This window comes from Macaca thibetana, chromosome 19, assembly GCF_024542745.1.
Source record: "Macaca thibetana thibetana isolate TM-01 chromosome 19, ASM2454274v1, whole genome shotgun sequence".
Classification (NCBI taxonomy): Eukaryota; Metazoa; Chordata; class Mammalia; order Primates; family Cercopithecidae; genus Macaca; species Macaca thibetana.
In genome coordinates, this window is record NC_065596.1 from 36,596,887 (window position 1) to 36,616,942 (window position 20,056).

General features: G+C 58.0%; 2 protein-coding genes across 2 annotated transcripts in view; one reads left to right on the forward strand and one right to left on the reverse strand.

The window, feature by feature from the left end:
* Positions 1 to 20,056, forward strand: part of ZNF444 (zinc finger protein 444) — a 319,216-nt gene that overhangs the window by 247,101 nt on the left and 52,059 nt on the right. The window lies entirely within an intron of this gene.
* On the reverse strand, positions 1,704 to 18,608 carry ZNF787 (zinc finger protein 787). Its single transcript, XM_050771754.1, is given in 4 exon segments — positions 1,704 to 2,267; positions 2,269 to 2,942; positions 16,531 to 16,619; positions 18,421 to 18,608. Coding segments are annotated over 4 exon segments (1,200 nt in total). The 5' UTR covers positions 18,459 to 18,608; the 3' UTR covers positions 1,704 to 1,868.

The window sequence follows — 20,056 nt, forward strand, 5'->3', positions numbered from 1 at the left end:
TCTTTCTTGCTTTAGGTGTCAGCTCCTGCCACCATATCCTGGGGCAGGTAGAGGAGGAGGCTGGCCCAAGACTGTGTGCCCAACTTAACAAGGCACCGAGCTGCCAGTTCTACTAGACAGACAGGGCACCTCCCATCCTCCCAGGCCTTGAGAAGTGCCCAAGGCCAGAGCTCCACAGAAGGACCCTAGGAGTGCTGAGCAATGCTTCCTCAGTCTTTGCTAACCCAGCCCACTCTGAATCACCAAGGTTCACCCCCTCCTTTTAAGTGACCTGAAATTTCAAAGTAAACTGACATGCAGTACCAATTACCTAAGCAAGGCAGTGTGGCCACTTGAGAGCATGCTTATCTCACCCATGACCCCTCCCTCGTCCTCTAACAAATCCTCCAGGATCTGTACACCATCAGCGGCCCTGGTTTCTGAGCCCCTATCCTCCAGGTGAGGCTCTGCTCAAGCACATCAGGGTGTGAAAGGGCAGATCAAGAGCTCTAACTGGAAATCCACATTTCTCCTTCGAGTCCCCCTCTGCTATGAAACTCCCAAGTCAAAGATGCCTGCAGCTTGCCGCCTCCAATCGCTCCTGAGTAATTGCAGCCTTCAGCCAGGTTGAAAATACCCCGTTGGGACCCTCCCTGTGGCCTCCCAAGCCCCCAGGAACATGGGTCCTCAGGACTGGGGCTATGGGTCTGGGAAACCAGTCGCCGTGGTAGAGCCCCGTTCTGATAATGAACAGCAGCGCTCATCTGGCAGGGCGGCTGCAGCGGCTCTATGGGACCAGGTCCGTCAGGCTGGCGCGCTGTCTGAATTGCCCTAAGCACTCAGCTGGACTGTGGCATCCCTGCCCTCTCCCCCAGCCACTTTTGGGGTCAGCGGCGGCAGCCGCCACACGATAGGAGTGGAGGAAGCCAGCTGCCCCTGTGAGAGGGCAGCTGAGGCCGCGGGGCTCCTTCCACTGTAGTGAGCAGGCCTGGCCCCGACCAGTTCACCCTGCCCCATCTACAAGGGGCTCCCAGGCCCTGTGAGCGCCCGCACTGCAGTGAGGCGATCTCGGGACAGGTCACCCTGCCCAGGGCCCTCCGCGGGCGACCCAACTGGCCACTCCCCGGGCGCAGCTGCCACTCTGCTGCTGCCACAGCGGAAGCCTCTGTTTACCCCTCTTGCCCTTCTCCCGGACTCAAGAACCACGCAGAGGGACGTTTGGATAGTGCTATTTATTGTTCTAGCACCCCTTCCTCCACCACGCCCAGGCTTGGGATAAACGGGCACCCGCCTCCTGCGCGGCTCTGCGGGGCACAGGGGCCACCTCTGCTACCCGGAATCCAGGAGGGGAAGGAACGACTCGAGCTCTAAGAAAGGACGGGACCCGGAAGCCGGAAAAAAAAAATGGATTGGGGTGGGCGGGGAGAGTCAAAAGGTGGGCTGAATAAAAGAAAACTCTAAAAGAGAAAAGGGCCCCTATTTCCCTTCCCTCTCTGGGACCCTCTAAACCCAAAGGGCCTGGTTTCTCCATTCCTCGCAGCACCCCCACCCAGGGCAACTGAGGAAGAGGAGGGAAAATGGCCTTCCACTTGAGGCCTGGTAGCCGCTCGGCCTCTCCAGTTCTCTCCATTGTCTGTCTCTGGCTCGCAGGCCGAGAACCTAGGAAGGGCGGGCCAGGCTGAGGGGGGCAGAGTCGAGGCGGAGAAGTGAACTGGCCCTAATGCCCCCCAGTGCCCCACGTGGACGGCACGGGGACAGAGGAGGGCGTGGAGCTCGGGACGCCGCGGGGTCCATCGCACCCCATCCGCTTCTCCCTGGGTCTCTTGCTCTTGCACATGGTCGTTCCCGCCAAGCCCGAGGGGCCCTGCCCCCCCCCCCGGGCCCCTCCCCTACCGGCCCTCCCCAGCGCGGCACTCGGGGCACCGCCCGCCCGCGGCCTCGTCGTCGTCGTCGTCCTCCTCCTCCCCCCCGGCCCGGTAGTAGCTCTGTCCGCAGCTGCTGCAGACCGAGGGCGCGCCCACGGCGTGGATCTTCTTGTGTCTCCGGAGCGCGGCGCCCTGCACGAAGCCCTCCCCGCACTCCACGCAGATGTGGGCCGGCTCCTCGCCCCCCGCCGCCCCGAGCCCGTCCCCGTGCTGGGCCCGCTGGTGCGCCAGGAGCCCGGCCCCGTGCCCGAAGCCCTTCCCGCACTCCAGACACACATACGGCTTGGGGGCCGGGGCGCGCCGCGACCGGGGCCCCGCGGCCTTGGCCCCTGCTCCCGCCATGGCTGCCGCGGCCGCCCCCCCCCTCGCCCGGCGCGCCCACCACGATGATGCCCTCGCCGTCGCCCACCGGGATGGCGATCTCGCCGTCCGCCGCCACCGCTTCTTCGGGCCCCTTGGCCCGCCGGACGCTGGCCGCCAGCACCTTGGCCGCCACGCCGGGCCCCGACAGCTCCGGGTGCAGCCGCAGGTGACGCGCGAGGCTCTTCGGCTGGCTGAAGCCGCGGCCGCAGCGCGGGCACACGAAGGGCTTGAGGCCGCTGTGCGAGCGCCGGTGCTTGGCCAGGCTCTTGCTCTGCGTGAAGCTGCGGCCGCAGTCGGGGCAGGTGTAGGGCTTCTCGCCCGTGTGGATGCGCTGGTGCTGCATGAGGTTGGAGCTCCAGCTGAAGCGCTTGCCGCACTCCAGGCAGGCGTAGGGCTTCTCGCCCGTGTGGATGCGCCGGTGTTGCACCAGGTGTGAGCTCTGCGAGAAGGTCTTGCCGCAGTCGGCGCAGGCGTTGGGCCGCTCGCCGGTGTGCGTGCGCTGGTGCCGCGTCAGCTTGGACCAGTGGCTAAAGCTCTTGCCACACTCGTTGCAGATGTAGGGGGCGGGCGGCCGCGGCCGGGGAGGGGGGCCGGCTGGGGGCGCAGACTGGGGCGGGGACAGCTTGGTGGGAGGCCAGCTGGGGACGTCGTCGTCATCCATGATAAGGATGTCCACTGGAAGGCAAGAGGGTAGGGGGACGTGAGTCAGAGAGGCAAGGTCTCCACTCCTGCCTCCGCTGCTACGCTGGCCTCCAGTGCCTCGCTCACCAGGGAGCCTTTCCAGGCTCCCCCTGGCGCGGGACCTGCCCTGGTGTCCTTAGAGCGTGCATCACTCCCTGCATTTTACTAAGTAGTTATTACCCGTCTCCCCAGCTAAAACCTCTGCTCTGTGAGAGTTAAGACCCTCGGTTTACCCCCAATCTCCAGAACAATGACTGCAGACACAGAAGGTCTGATCTTACTGTAAACAACCAGTCAACATAAGAGGCATGGGCGAGAGGCGGGATCCACGGAAGGCTCCCAGGAAAGGACCCCTGAAACCCAAAACACCAGCCTGGACGCCGAGGACAGAGCATGAGGAAGGCCCACGGGCAAAGGCTCCACTGGGCAGAGAGGCCGCAGGGCTGGGATGCAGCCCTGGACACCTGGACCTGAGCCAGGGAGTGGGTTTGGCACCCTGAAGACATGCCTGCCAGGGAGTGATGTGTCACATTCCGGCTCCAGGAGGACAATGCTGGCTGCAGACAGGGGGGAGCAGACAGGTAATGGGATTGGAGAGGAGCATGAAAGCCCCACCTCCCAACCTGGAAGTAAAACCTGGCTCAACATGGCCTCCATTACAGAGGCTCTCGCCAGCCCCTGGGTGTGGGGGCTCCTGTCTGCTCAGTGAGGACAATTCGGGCACACAGGGCTTTGCCTACTCATCTTTACACTGAGGACACCCTTCCAGCAGCCAACGAGGCCGTTCACGCATCTGCACCAGGCCTGCCCTGGGGGATCTCCCAGGAGGGATGGGCTTGCCTCCTCCCCAGCTCATGCACTCCTGAGAAGGGTCCGTGTGCAGCTTCTACCTTTGCTCTCCCTTGGGGCCTGGTCCAGAGCAACAGAATCAGGTGGGAAGGACTCAGCAGGTGCATCTCTGACCCCCGTGAGCACCCCAGGTGCACCCCACAGGATTTTTTCAAAGCGTGAATCACAATTACAACATTCTCACTCCTGACCTTACTAGACTGTAAGCTCCTAAGTCTCTATCCCAACACCTGGCATGGTGCCCAGCCCACAGAGCCCAAACACCATCCCAGATGCCACACTGGCAAACACGCAAGGAAAGGCCATGACGCCCCCCTGCGCTACACACTTCAGCGTCAGGTCTTCATAAGGTGGGAGCACGAAACTGAACCTTTACAAGGGAGAAACTGAGGCACTAGGGAGTCGAGTCACGGCCCACAGCTACACAATTGCAAAGTGGCAATGCCCAGAAGCGCATCAGTAGTCTGGGTCCAACAAACAGCCATCTACTGATAACAGCAGCCGCCCACCGCTAAATCTCCCACCCCACGTACAGCACACCCTACACGCTAAGGGAGTGCTCCACTAAGGGGGATCCTGCAACCAGTAGCATCGGCACCACATAGAACATATTAAAAACATTTATGCACGGCCGGCAGCAGTGGCTCACGCCTGTAATCCCAGCACTTTGGGAGGCCGAGGCGGGTGGATCACTTTAGGTCAGGAGTTCAAGACTAAACTGGCCAATATGGCGAAACCCCGTCTCTATTAAAAATACAAAAATTAGCCAGGCGTGGTGGCGCATGCCTTTAGTTCCAGCTACTTGGAAGGCTGAGGCAGGAGAATGGCTTGAACCCGAGACGCAGAGGTTGCAGTGAGCCGAGATCACACCACTGCACTCCAGCCTGGGCGACAGAGAGAGACTCCATCTAAAAACAAAGCAAAACAAAAACGCTATGCTCAGGCCTCCCTCCAGATCCACTATATGAGAAAGTCCTGGGCCAGGGCCTGTGCTTCAGCAAGCCCTCCAGGTGATTCTGATGCCAGCTCCAGTGTGAGAATCACTATTCCAAGGCAGAGTATTTGAATATGGCTCTTGAATCACCTTCGGCAGAAGAAAAAACTCCAGGTGAAGTCAGGAAGGGGGGAACCTTTTGGAGAGATGGCATGGAGCCCACTGCATTGTCAACATTTTAAAATGTTGTACGTTATAAGCTCATTACTTAAAGATATAGAGAGAATTAAAAACAAACATCAAAGCTATTTGCCTCGAGGCGGTGTGACTGAAGGGGACAGAAAGGGACGGATAGGAAAGAGATTTGCTTGTCACCATAAACCGAGCCATACTATGTGAACCTTACAAGTGCTTCTCCCCCTTTAATTAAAATAATTCCTTTGTTTCCGAGGTTGTGAAGAAATAAAGTATAGCAATGCTGCCTGTGACTCAGCTATGAACAGCATTTACAGTCATGACGACATGAATTCTGAACACAAAATTTGTGACAGTGGCAGCTAAGATGGGGCACTGGGGCGGGCGTGCAGTGCGCAGAGAGTGGGGAGAGGATGTGGGAGCCATGTCCTCAACTCCCATTAGATTCGCAACTAGCAAAGCACTTGCGTGAGCTCTTTACCTAGAACCAGGGAGATCCCCAAAGAGTGCATGGAGGCGCTCCTTCCTCTAGAGGCAAACTGGGAGTGGGGGAGGGCAGGAGGTGGGAGCTGCTTTCCGCTTTAGGCCGTAGGCGATTTGGCTTCTCTACAGGCATCTCTGCACTACTTTTTCTAAGTATGAGTTAAGCACTGTTACATGGACAGGGTTTAATTACTTAAAAAGCAGGGCTCTTTCACATCCTGCAGATTCCTGGGCTCTGCGCAAACATTCCCGTGCTGCATCTCAGTAAGGCCCAGGAAACCGCCTTCACAGGCACAGACTGGTTCTGACAAGACTTTCTGTCTGCACCACGCATGGGCCAAGATGGGCCCCTCCGCTTGCCGCAGCCGCAGCCAAAGCCGCAGCCGCAAAGCCAAAACCGAAGCCAAAGCCGAAACCGACGCCAAAGCCGAAGCCTCGCAGGAGCGATGAGGCTAACAGTTGTCTCCACCTCACAGCACCATCTTTAAAGGGATTCAGCGAATTCCCAGACACAGAAGAGCACAGTGAGGAAGCACAAGGGTTCTCATTCAATTAAGAAAGTAAGAAACAATGAGGGCCGGGGCCACTCCGATGGTGGCAGCAGTTACCCTTGGGGGAGGGCAGTGTCCCCAGACGCCTGGCCCTGGGCTAAATGTGTTCTGTGGATTACCACATTTAATCCATGGCCAACACTATCACTGTCCTTCTCTAACTGAAGAACTCGGCTGAGGCCCCGAGGGCATGGGGGCGAAGGCGACCAACCCCTACGCCCCAGGCTCTAACCCTACGCCTCCTGCCCCATCTGCAGCACCACTACTCCAGGGAGTCCAGGTTTCTCTCCACCGGAGATAGTGTTTCTAGAGCAAAATCCGGAAATGCTTTTTTTTTTTTTAAGATAAAATTCCTGAGTTCACGCTGATACTTCCCATAAAAATTCAGGACTACGGTGTTTAAAAGCATTTAGCCTTTTCTTTGTGACATCTGCACCTCCCTTCTGCCCCACGGAGAATCCTGGTTCTCAAGGACACAGGGGATGACAGAACTGGAATATCCCACAGACACAAGGGGTGGCGGAACTGGGATACCCCACAGACCTAAGGGATGACGGAAGTGGAATATTCCATAGACCCAGGGGATGACGGGAGTGGGATACCCCATAGACACAGGGGATGACAGAGCTGGAATATCCTATAGACATGGGATGACGCAACTGGGATACCCCATAGACGCAGGGGGTGGCGGAAGTGGGATCCCCATAGACACGGGATGGCAGAAGTGGGATCTATGGGGTGGCGGAAGTGGGATATTCCATATACAGGGGATGGCGGAAGTGGGATATTCCACAGACACAGGGGATAGCGGAAGTGGGCTATTCCACAGACACAGGGGATGGCGGAAGTGGGATATTCCACAGACACGGGGATGGCGGAAGTGGGATATACCATAGACACAGGGGATAGCGGAAGTGGGCTATTCCACAGACACAGGTGATGGCGGAAGTGGGATATTCCACAGACACAGGGGATGGCGGAAGTGGGATATACCATAGACACAGGGGATAGCGGAAGTGGGCTATTCCACAGACACAGGGGATGGCAGAAGTGGGACATACCATTGACACAGGGGATGGCGGAAATGGGATAGCCCATAGACACAGGGGATGGCAGAAGTGGGATATTCCATAGACGCAGGAGATGGCGGAACTGGGATACTCTACATTGTGACCCTCTTGCTGGGTGCACACGCGATCTCAGGGTAACAATGCTACTGCTACCACTGCCAGGCACGGCTCCTGGATTGTGCTACACGAACCGTCCTCCTTCCCGTTTTCTCGGCTGCATCCCCTCCGTCATGTGCAGATCTTGGCCGACTGAGACGTGATCGGTGCTCAGTGAGACTGACCTGCTCACACCCTCCTCCCATCCCTCCTCTCTCTGGTCAGTTGTCTGAGGCTCATTCGCTTTTAGGTTCCTCGGAGGGCACAGAGGAATGGGGTTCACCGGGCTCTTGCTGGGTAGCCTGTCTGTGCCCTTCCCATCTGAAGGTCCCTTTTCCGTGAGTCATAATGCCATTTTCTCCTGGCATAAAGTGCTAAGTCCGAGCACAGTCGTGTTGACTTTCCAAGTCATCCACGCTTTCTGCCAGGAAGGATCGGTGACTTCCTTTGGAGTCCAGCGATTCTAACGCAACCGTGATTTGCTCTTTCAATGCGCAGCTTCCATGCGTTAAGGGGTGTTTCCTTGGCCGTGCGCGGTGGCTCAAGCCTGTAATCCCAGCACTTTGGGAGGCCGAGACGGGCGGATCACGAGGTCAGGAGATAGAGACCATCCTGGCTAACATGGTGAAACCCCGTCTCTACTAAAAAAATACAAAAAACTAGCCGGGCGAGGTGGCGGGCGTCTGTGGTCCCAGCTACTTGGGAGGCTGAGGCAGGAGAATGGCTAGACCCCGGGAGGCGGAGCTTGCAGTGAGCTGAGACCCGGCCACTGCACTCCAGCCTGGGCGACAGAGCAAGACTCCCTCTCAAAAAAAAAAAAGGGGGGGGGGGTGTTTCCTTGAATGAGTTTTTAGTATCCACTCTGTTCTTTTGCTTTGGGTCTCTTCTTCAGGGACTCTGCCTATCCATATGTTGAATTTTCTTTTCCTAACCTGTTTCCTTTACTCTGTTTTAATCTTTTTTCATTTTATTTGAGGTGGAGTCTCACTTTGTCACCCAGACTGGAGTGCAGTGACATGATCTCGGCTCAATGCAACCTCCGCCTCCCAGGTTCAAGTGATTCTCATGCCTCAGCCTCCTGAGTAGCTGGGATTCCAGACGTGAGCCATCATACCCGTTTTTGTTTTGTTTTGTTTTTTGCATTTTCAGTAGAGGCAAGGTTTCATGTTGACCAGGCTGGTCTTTAACTCCTGCCCTCAAGTGATCCACCCGCCTTGTCCTCCCAAAGTGCTGGGATTACAGGCATGAGCCACAATACCTGGCTAATTTTGTGTGTGTGTGTGTGCTTTTAGTAGAGACAGGGTTTCTCCATGTTAGCCAGGCTGGTCTCAAGCTCCTGGCCTCAAGTGATCCACCAGCCCTGGCCTCCCAAAGTGCTGGGATTACAAGCGTGAGCCACCATGCCCAGCTTTTTTTTTTTTTTTTTCTCATTTTTAAATGATCCTCCTTTTTGCCTTCAATTTTTTAAGGAACGATGTTTTTATTCTTGAGTTCCTTCTACATTAGTCTTCATTTTGAAAGGTTTTTGTTCTTATTTCCAAATCTTTGCCAAGGCTGCCCCCTCGTTTCTGAGTTTGTGATTATTTTGTTCTTTCACATGTTGCACTGTCTCAGCTTGTCCAAAATCAGCGGCCCCCAACCTTTTTGGCACCAGGGACCGGTTTTGTGGAAGACAATTTTTCCACGGACAGGGTGGGGACGTAGTGGGAGATGGTTCAGGGATGAAACTGTTCCACCTCAGATCACCAGGCATTAGATTCTCATAAGGGACCAGGCTTGGTGGCTCACACCTATAATCCCAGCACTTTGGGAGGCCAAGGCAGGCAGATGACCTGAGGTCAGGAGTTTGAGACCAGCCTGGCCAATGTGGTGAAACCCCATCTTAACTTAAAAAAAAATACAAAAATTAGCTGAATGTGGTATTGTGTGCCTGTAATCCCAACTAATTGGGAGGTTAAGGAAGGAGAATCACTTGAACCCGGGAGGTGGAGGTTGCAGAGAGCTGAGATCACACCATCACACTCCAGCCTGGGTGACAGAGCAAGACTCCGTCTCAAAAAATAAGATTCTCGTAAGAAGCACACAAGCTAGACCCCTCACGTGTGCAGTTCCCGCTCCTGTGAGAATCTCATGCCGCCGATGACCTGGCAGGAGGTGGAGTTCAGGCAGTAATGCTCGCTCGTGCTCCACTCACCTCCCCAAGTGTGGTCTGGTTCCTAACTGGCCACGGAGCAGTACCGGTACCAGGGACTGGGGACCCTGTAACTAAATGATCTTGATCCTGTTAGGATGCACTTCTGGCCTGCCTGTCTGTAGAAATGCTATCCTGCTCCTTTTCTTTGTTATTATAATCACTTTTGGGAAGGCTGAACTCAATATTTTTTCTGTTGCTCTATTTTATGTGTAAGTTTCCTTGAATTTCTGGGAGGAGGCTCGGTTCAGGGTAGCTGCTCTAACTTCTCAGAGGTTCTCACACAGCAGGTAAAAAAACGCAGCAACCAGCCTGCGCAGACGCACATGCTACAGCCGCTGTCCCCGCTGTCATCAGCACCTTCTCCTGTCTTCCTCTGTTGCCAAGGAAGGGGGCCCTGCTCGATTCTGATTCCTCACATGAGGTTCTGCCCTGCACAGCACTTCACCTGGTTGCTTCGAGAGCTGCAGGACCTGCGCTGCCCCAGCCCCTTTTGGGCCTTCCCACCAGCCTCTCTCCCCACTACCCTGGTTTGGACAAAACAGTTCCTACTTCAGCTGCTGGTCCTAAAGTGACCCCGACTCCCCTGCCCAGCTTGGCAGTGAAGACCTGGAGGCTGTTTGTGGCTCTCCTGTGCTTCCCTCCTCCCGGTCAGATGCTAATACCACAGGGGCCTCTATGGTTTATCGTCATCCTACTGTATTTTGGAACTCATGGGGGTACCTTAGGACCTCGTAACTTTGCAACTGTGGTCCAGGGGACTTGAGTTTTGCTACCTGGTTGCTGTGTTTTTACGTAGCGATACAGGAGACTCAAGGGCCATGCTGCGGCTGCTCTGCCGTCACCCAAGACTCGGAAGTGTCGTCTGGCCGGGCATGGTGGCTCACACCTGTAGTCCCAACTACTCAGGAGGCCAAAGCAGGAGGTTAACTTGAGCCCAGGAAATTGAGACCAGCCTGGGCAACATAGTGAGATCCCATCTCTTAAAAAAAAAAAAAAAAACTAGCTGGGTGGGGGTGGTGTGTGCCTGGAGTCCCCAGCTACGCAGGAGGCTGAGGTGGGAGGACAGCCTGAGCCCAGAGCGTCAAGGCTGCAGTGAGCAGAGATGGCACCACTGCACTCCAGCCTCAGCGACAGAGTGAGGCTGTCTCCAAAAAATAAAAAGACATAGGCTGAGCGCGATGGCTCACGCCTGTAATCCCAACACTTTGGGAGGCCAAGGTGGGCAGATCACGAGGTCAAGAGTTTAAGACCAGCCTGACCAACATGGTGAAACCCCGTTTCTACTAAAAATACAAAAATTAGCCGGGCATGTTGGCAGGTGCCTGTAATCCCAGCTACTCAGGAGGCTGAGGCAGGAGAATCACTTGAATCCGGGAGGCAGAGGTTGCAGTGAGCCGAGATCGTGCCACTGCACTCCAGCCTAGGCAATAGAGTGAGACTCTGTCTCAAAAAATAAATAAATAAATAAAAATAAAATGAAATGAAAAGAGAAGAGGGCGTGCTGAAACATGGAGCCCGTGCTCACCCGAGGGCGGCCAGAACCCCAGCTCCCAGACACCGGCTGAGGCTTTCCTGCCGGCACTGCTCCCACCTCAGAAGCAGAATGTCTACTTTGTTATCTGAACAGCTCTGAGGCTGCCTGAGCTGTCGCTGCCCGGTCCCACACCCCTCACCCACTCAACATCAGGAACTCAATCAAGGGTCATCAGGAGAAAAGGCCCCAGGAAGCAGGTTGGAAAGTGCCGCTCAGCCTAGAGCCATAGGTCTCACCCTCCTGAGATCTTCAGGAGACCCCGGCCTCAGCCTGCAGGAGGCTGCACGCCACCCACCAGCCCCCAGCTCTACGGCCCAGGCAGGTGTCTCGGCCCCTCTTTCCCCAGCACCCAGACCTCATGGGGGTTTGTGCAAATTCAACAAGATAACCACCTAAGGAGGCTGCGCTGACTGCGGACACACAGGACGCGATTACGAAGCACTGGCTGACTGCGGACACACAGGCGCGATTACGAAGCACTGGCTGACTGCGGACACACAGGATGCGGGCACACAGGACGCGATTACGAAGCACTGGCTGACTGCGGGCACGCAGGACGCGATTATGAAGCACTGGTCATTATTCCTGACAGTATTAGCTCAGAGGATCTGAACACACACCCAGAAATATCCAAATACAGAAAAAAATCACAAAATTTCTACGGTTTCAAAAATGCCCCCATTCAATCTATCTAACCAGAAAGAACACTGGCTTTGTGGCTCTTTCCAATCTCACATGCAGTTCTTCACCATGCCGTATGTGGGAAACGCCGTGCCGTGGACTTCGCACCCAACCACAGGCCACGACTCGCGTCTCCACTGCGGGCCTCAGCCCAGCAGGCAGTCGGATGGACTGCGTGGACGGCGGCCAGCATGTAAATGAAACAGAATGGAGGCAGGAGGAGGAAACACCGCACGTGCTGCTAGCACAGGAAGAACTGTCCTGTGGCACCTTCATTTTGGTCCCCTATAAATTCATATGTTTCTTTTTATCTGGCTGTGTTCCTGCATGCAGGCACGGGGTGAGGGGTCAACTACTCCGGGCCTCGACTGCAAAGGCACTGCAGAGCCAGTTTAGTGAAACGGAGGAAGCCGAGTTCCCAGGGGCAAAGCCACCGGGCGCAGGGGACACACAGCACCCTGCTGTGCCTCTCAGGGGGCTTCCGGTCATCAGCAGGGGCAACCCTAATGCAGTGACCTCCAGTAAGAGACGGGGTAGGGAGGTTCAAACCTTCGGAATTTCGGGGGGTTTGGGGGAGAAGGGGCGTGGAGACTTCTGTTCAGACAACCTCATGCTGAAGCCCAGCGCGCTGAGCCCAGCAAGGGCACCCCCAGTCAGCACCCGAGGCCACACCCCCTGACCCAGGTCTCCAGGGACACTGAGGCAAAGCCATGGGCCTGGAGGAAGGAGCCCGGGGCCCAAACAGCTCCATGGAAGGAACACGTGCCAGGGGTTCCAGGCCGCCGCTCTCCCCACAACAGCCACAGAAAGCCTCCCACAGGGACACCTCCTCTGAACATGGCACTCGGCCGGGGCTAGCCACAGTCCAATTCCTTTCCCTCTCACGAGAAGGTCGCGAGTGTGGGCCGCCTGGGATTCCTGCGGGTCGTGGGGACTCACCTGCCCGGGCCAGTGGGGCCTGCCTGGGAGCTTCAGAACCCACTCTCTTCTCACACTCCTCAGAAGGGGAGGCCCAAGGACAGGCAACCCCACGCCGCAGGGTGATGCTGCCTGGGTGATGTGGGGGTGCCAGAGAGAAGAGGCACAGCAGGACACTGCCGGAGCTTCCTGGGGACCCACCGCCTGGGGTTGAGGCACTGCCTTGCTGTGGCCAGGATATCACAGTGAGGGGCCTGGGGCCCTGAGCCCAGAGATAAGCGGCTCTCAGGAGAGAGGCCGCCCTGGATCTGTCCGGCCTACAGGCTGGCTGCCTGAGAACATATCGAGTCCTTCTGGGCTAGGGCCAGTGCTGTCTGGGTTCCCTGTTAACAGCAGCTGAGAGCGTCCCCACTGCCCCGTGGCTTCCCAGGGCTCTCAGGCCACACTACCACATCCCCTGCAATGCAGCCCAAAGCCCCTTCCTCCGTGAACGAAGCTTCACCTGGCCCCCGAGACAGGACCCTCCGGTTAAACAGTCTGCACCCTGAGCGGCCTGCACACCCCAGGGAGTGATCTCCAGGAAGCTGAAGGACAAGCACACAGGGGAGGGGACACGGGGACACTTCTGCTGAGACGGCATCTCATGGAGCAGAGAGCTGGTGGGAGGGGACACAAAAGGGGAGTCACGCCAGGCACAGTGGCTCACGTCTGTAATCCCAGCACCGGGAGGCCGAGGCGGGCAGATCACCTGAGGTCAGGAGTTCGAGACCAGCCTAGGCAACACGGTGAAACCCGTCTCTACTAAAAATACAAAAATTAGGCAGGCGTGGTGGCAGGTGCCTATAATCCCAGCTACTCAGGAGGCTGAGGCAGGCGAGTCGCTTGAACCAAGGAGGTGGAGGTTGCAGTGAGCCGAGATCACACCACTGCACTCCAGCCTGGGTGACAGAGCGAGATCCTGTCTCAAAAAAAAAAAAAAGAGAAAGTGCGAGTCACACAACACCGTCTGGGGAAGAAAACTGTAGCAGGGCCACGCGGGCTGGGGGCCGTGTCGGGGGCCGCGTCAGGGGCCCGAGACCAGCTGGGAGGCGGACGGGGCGATGGCACACAGGGCTGCGAGGCTGGGCAGGCGGCGGGTTCTCAGTCCCATCAGGCCAGGACACCTTCACAGGGTTCTGGGCATGGCACCGGGATCTCGCCTCCTCCCCTAGAGGCTCAGGAGGGGACAAGGGTAGGGACAGAGGTCGCGGGAAGGCCAGCGCTGTGACTGTAAGGCCACAGGGCTGGGGTCACAGTGGGGAGAAGCGACCACACTTGGGATGTATTCCCAGAGCAGGTGCCAGGACACACGGAAGTCAGGAGCTGAGGAAGGGTCCACACGGCGTCTACCCGAAGGCCTGCAGCCCGGCTCGGGGGGCAACCCCCTCTTTGGCACTCCAACCAGCATCTCCCGTCTCCAGCACAGGACACGGACGCCCTGCCCCACGCCCCAGCACTGCAGGGTTGGGGTCGGCATGGGGCAGCCACGCTGGACGCCTCCTGCCGCTGGTTCCCTCTGCCTCCTTCTCAACCTTCCCTAGGCCACTCCTCACATGCAAGACAGTGAAAGTTGCGCTGGTTACCTCCTCCCTAGCCAAGGACCCCACAAGGTAGGCTGAGGGCCTGGACACTGATTCCGCAGAAGAGGCTGGGGCCAGGTGGGCTGGAAGCCCTGCTGGTTCCCTTCTCTCTGCCTGCCGGGCACGCTCCCCTGCCTCTCCAGGGCACACTCCTCTCCAGATGCCTGCCCCATGGGCCCCCATATCCCTCAGCAAGAGGCCAGAGAAAAAGGGCCCACATACACTGTGGCCAGGCCAACCCCCGCCACTCCACCCGACAACATCTGTCACTGTCACATCGTAGGAGGGACACGTGTAGGCGGGACCCCACACGGGAGTTACCCGGACGCCAGAGCAGCTTGGGAGCGTGCGCAGCCCATCCTCGATGAGCGAGGGCGTCACACGGGGGTGATGCTCCAGAGACGGCACCAAGCGCAGGCCCTCCCCGGAGCCAGCTGCCCAGTGGGTAACAGCACTCCCACAGACACAGGGCCGGTGGGGAGCGGGACAGCGGGCTGGACAAGGGGACCTGAGACCTACTCTCTACAAAGAGAGGGAGTTTACGAGTGACTTGTAAAATTAAAGATGAACTTACTCAAAGACAAGCATTCTGGAGACCACAGGCTATCTTAACAAGGACTGGGGGCTAGATTAGACGATGGTCCTAAAAAATGACATGTTGTTAGGTGAGATCAGCTTCCTGTAGGGTTTTTTTTTTTTAAGGAGTCCTTACACGTTGGAGAATTTACAGACACAATGACGTGATGGATACGTTCTCTATGACACTGTGGAAAAAGAATCACAGTGGGCAGAAAGGGACTGGCAGTGCCCTTCGCTGGCACAGGAAGAGGGACTCATTACACTACGTCCACACGCTCGAGATTTCCACAGAATTTTCAAAAAGGTTCAAAGGCCCAGGGCGTATGCGAGGGAGAAGGCGGGGGCAGGCCTGGAGGGCTGTGGCGGTGCGAGACGGCGCCCACCCACTGAGGCGCGGGGCAGCCTGGGGCCGGGGTGTGTGCCCCCCGGGCATGCCGTCCTGCCAACACACTCAAAACCCCCATCCCAGTTTCTCCCCCGGAACCAGGGCTGCCACAGCCCCACGCAGAGGGAGCTTCTGCTCATACTCCATTCACGGATCTCAGAAATCACTGAAAAAAGGGCTGAGGTGCTTTACAAAATCGATCCCACACTTCACCCCGGTTCTTCTCTGGGACGACTCGGCTACGCTGGCCTGGGCTGGCGAGCTCTGCCACATTTCTACATCGAGCCTCGCCGGTGCGCCCGTGCATTCCCGTGTGGACTGTGGCTCTGTGGTATCTGTGAGGCCTGCAGCCTGCTAGACGCACAGCATTTCCTCTCTGGCCCTCTGCAGAAAAGGTCTGCTGAGCCCGGGCCAGCGTGGGGCCAGCGGGGGGCCTGGGACCTGGGGCCTGGCATGCAGACACAGCAATGAGAGAAGCTGCCGCACCTTATTCCTCAGGTCTGAGGCAGTCACGCAGCCTCCAGGAGGGGAGGGAGGCCGTGAGGTGTCAGGGGCCACTGTGGGGTCACCATGGGGCCTCGGCAACCAAACCCAGGCCCCACGTAGCCCACAAATGAGTTTTGCTCAACCCCAATAATGCTTTATTAAACAAACGAAATACGTTGTCAGTGTCCAAAGAGTGAAGGATTTCACCTAAAAACCCACACTGACAGCTCTCCCTGAAAAGTCAGCGTCAGCCTGTGGGCTCCCTGCGCTCCTGTGCCACCCTGTCTAAGGAGTTTCTGCCAGGGAGTGTCACAGGGCCGCCTGGAATCACAGCAGAGGGTCCAGGATGTGGAGGCGGGGCTGTGGGGAGAGCAACGGGGCACCCTCAACAGACGGGGGTGCTGCCCAGGCTGGAAGGGCAAGGACAGAGGAAGTCAGGCAGAGAAGGCGGCCCCCGGGGTCCCCAAAATCGTTCAGCAGAAAGGAAACTTGGAGCCACAACCCCAGCCCCTCCCTCTACAGCCAGGAGTGCAGAGCCCAGGGGGGTAGGGGAGGCCAGGGTCGGGCATCCCAGGGCCCCAGGAAGGGAAAACAGGAAAGGGGGGTTTCCTCCCACCCAAAGGCAAAGGAAGCCAGTGTCAGGTGGGAGGCAGTGGGGCCGGAAGCCAGCGTCAGGTGGGAGGCAGTGGGGCCGGAAGCCAGCGTCAGGTGGGAGGCAGTGGGGCCGGAAGCCAGGGTCACGTGGGAGGCAGTGAGGCCGGAAGCCAGGGTCACGTGGGAGGCAGTGGGGCCGGAAGCCAGGGTCACGTGGGAGGCAGTGAGGCCGGAAGCCAGGGTCACGTGGGAGGCAGTGGGGCCGGAAGCCAGGGTCAGGTGGGAGGCAGTGGGGCCGGAAGCCAGGCTCAGGTGGCAGTGGGGCCAGAAGCCAGGGTCAGGTGGCAGTGGGGCCGGAAGCCAGCGTCAGGTGGGAGGCAGTGGGGCCGGCCGGGACGGACTCGGGCCACTCACCTGGGTTCTCGTGACTCGCCATCTGCTGGTCTTCAGAATCCAGCGGCCCCGGAGACCAGGCTTCTTCCCGCAGCTCCATGTCCGGGTCCCTGTTAGAAGGGACAAGACAGAAGGACCGAGTTTATGGGGTGCCAGGCTGCACGGAGGGCCCTGCAGGGACCGGCGTGGCAGGTACAGCGCCCGGCAGACAAGGCACATGGCGCCTACCCCGGGACACCAAGAACTGGCCTGGAGCTAGCCTGGCTGCTCCCCACTGCAGGGGCCGGCCAAGGCCACACACAGCTGCAGGAAGAACTCCAGGACCCACACGGGCTACAACCACCACCGGCGCCCATCGCAGCCCCACCACTCCCCAGCTGGACCCGGGGTGAACAACCCCACCTCCACGCCGCAGCTTCCTCACTGGCAAGACGGAGAACATGTTACTGTCAAGTGTGCACAAGACAGTGTACGTGTGATGCTCGTGCCAAACGGACTGGAGTCCCCACACCCCTGGCAGACACTGACCCATCACATCAGAAACAGGGCAGCAGGTGCCTGAGGGTCTCCACACGTGACACTCCCAACCCGTGCCACACCCACCATCAGGGTCTCCACACACCACCAACCAATGCCACGCACTGTGAGGGGCTCTACACACACCACCAACCCGTGCCACACGCACTGTCAGGGTCTGTACGCACGACACCAACCCGTGCCACGCACTGTGAGGGTCTCTACACACACCACCGACCCATGCCACACGCACTGTCAGGGTCTCTACGCACACCACCAACCCGTGCCACACACCAGGAGGGTCTCTACACACACCACCGACCTGTGCCACGCACACACGCAGCTAAAACGGACACCAGAGCCTTTGCCACGCGCCCGAGTTGTTGAAGGGTTCATACCCTGATCTCTCTTTTAAAACATGCTCCCTGGCTGGTTGCGGTGGCTCTACCTGTAATCCCAGCACTGAGAGGCCAAAGCAGGTGGATCACTGGAGGTCGGGAGTTCGAGACCAGCATGGCCAACATGGTGAAACCCCATCTCTACTAAAACACAAAAATTAGCCGGGCGTGGTGGCAGGGGTCTGTAATCCCACCTACTCGGGAGGCTAAGGCAGGGGAATTGCTTAAACCCGGGAGGCAGAGGTTGCAGTGACCAGAGATCACACTCCAGCCTGGGCGACAGAGCAAGACTTTGTCTCAAAAATTAAATTTAAAATAAAATAAAATAAAAAAATAAAATGAAGCAGGCTCTGAGGCAGCCCTCCCAGCCCTCCCCCACCCTCCTGCAGGCGCGGCGGGCACCTGAACCCTCACACAGATCAGGGAAGGGCAGGGCCGCCAGGTGGAGCTGTGGCAAACGTGCCCTCCCTGCTTTCCGCGCGCTGGGGTTTCATAAACCAGGAGCGGCTCAGCTAAACTCCATGGGGCGGACACAGGGCTGCCAACTTCCACAGCCAAATAAGGGCAATTTAAAAAAAGTCCTGCCGGCAGAGTACAGCGGTGTTTACAACCAACCGCCAGTTACGGATCTCTTTGTTACTTCTCCACGCCAATGGCTTCACTCGACGAGCCTTAAAACAAAAAAACCTCCTACCTTCCACAGTAGAGATTTGGGGCTGGGCTCCCCGAATCCCCCGGCACCTGCAGGAGGCACGGGCTGTAGCCACCTGGCTTCTCGGGGGAAGCCTCCAGCAGGAGCCACAAGAAACCTGCCAGAGGAGGCACGGCCTCCCACCGCCGGACCAGCGCTCACACCCCAGGGCCCACATTTTTATTAAAACAGCTTCACTGAGACGCGATTCCCCCTCCCACAACATTTCCCATGTAAAGTGTACGACGCAATGATATTTAGTATAATCAGTTTCGCAACCATCACCACAATCAACTTTACAACCACCTCAAAAAGCCCACGAGCCCACGACAGTCACCACGCATTCCCCCGGCCGGGCCCTGCAGCCTCTCAACTCCTTTCTGTCCCTCGGGACTCGCTGCCGCGTGCTCTGCCCGGAGAGGGGCCGCATCTGTCCTGCGTTTGGCTCTTCCACACAGTATGGTGCGGCGGCGCGCGGCTCCTCTCTCGGGCTGAACCCACTCCACTGTACGGCGGCCACAGTGGTCCACACACCCACCCATCGCTGGCAGACAACTGTGGGCTGCGTCCACGTTAGGCCTTGTGAATACTCCAGCTTCAATGCCAGCGTCCTTCCATTTATTCCTGTGGACGTTCGCGTTCCTCTCGCTCGGAAGGAGAGGCCTGCCGCGGGCCCCAGCTCCTCCTCGAGCCTTCAATTCTGTGTCTCATCGGAGCTGCATACTGAGGTGGAGGCGGGCACAACGCTCGTCCAACCATTAGCAAGCCCATTCCCCAGCCATCTGGCCCCAGTCCCTGGTGTGACCTCACTCCCAGGTGGGGAGGACTCCTGGTGAGGCACAGTAGCCACCTGCCCTGTCTACCAACAACCTCAACACTGGAAGAGAAACCCAGGCCAGGCCCCCTTGGGCTGAATGCGCTCCGCTCTGAAGGAACCTCCTCTGGTTTCTTCCAGCACCTCATTCCAGGCCGGGGTCTGCAGGCCAGCAGGCGGGAACGGCGGCATCCAGCACCTCATTCCAGGCCGGGATCTGCAGACCAGCAGGCGGGAACAAAGTACCTCCTTGGCACAACCCACCTGAACCAATTTTCCCGAGTCCCTCCAGTGACAAGAAGTTCACCACTATCCAGGCACAGAAGGGAGCCAGCCCCACGGCAGGGTGCTGTCAACCCACCCTCAGGAAGGGCACGAGAGTGAGGAGAACTCAGGATGTGCCTGTTTAAATAAACTCACGTGCACAGATATGCCGTGCGGGTCACTTGGCGGCCCCTGGCCACCCCACCCCACAGTTCCAGGTACTGCTCTAAACGGCTCATGAACTGTGAGTGGACTGGGGTCCATGACAGCCCTCTGGGTAGGTCTGACTGCTGTCGCCATTATGCAGATGAGGAAACAGAGGCCCAAGGTCTGTCTGCGGGGAAGGGGAGAAAGGAAAGGCTGGAGGGGGGTACAGAGACACAGTTTACATACAGACCATCAGGCCCCACGTCTATGTCCAGAACCACCCACCACTACGCTCGCCTCGGACACTGTGTATTCAAATCCCACACGGGAACACACAGGCCGCGCTCTCCAGGGTCCTCATTACTGAGCACCTGTGAGGACCAGCAGACACAGGGTCACCGGGAGACACGGGGTCACCTGAAGACACGAGGGTCACCGGGAGACAATGGGGTCACCGGGAGACAATGGGGTCACTGGGAGAAACAAGAGTCACCAGGAGGGACGAGGGTCACCGGGAGAAATGGGGTCACCGGGAGACACAGGGTCACCGGGAGACAATGGGGTCACTGGGAGAAACAAGAGTCACCAGGAGACATGGGGTCACCGGGAGGGACGAGGGTCACCAGGAGACACGGGGTCACCGGGAGACACAGGGTCACTGGGAGACAATGGGGTCACTGGGAGAAACAAGAGTCACCAGGAGACATGGGGTCACCG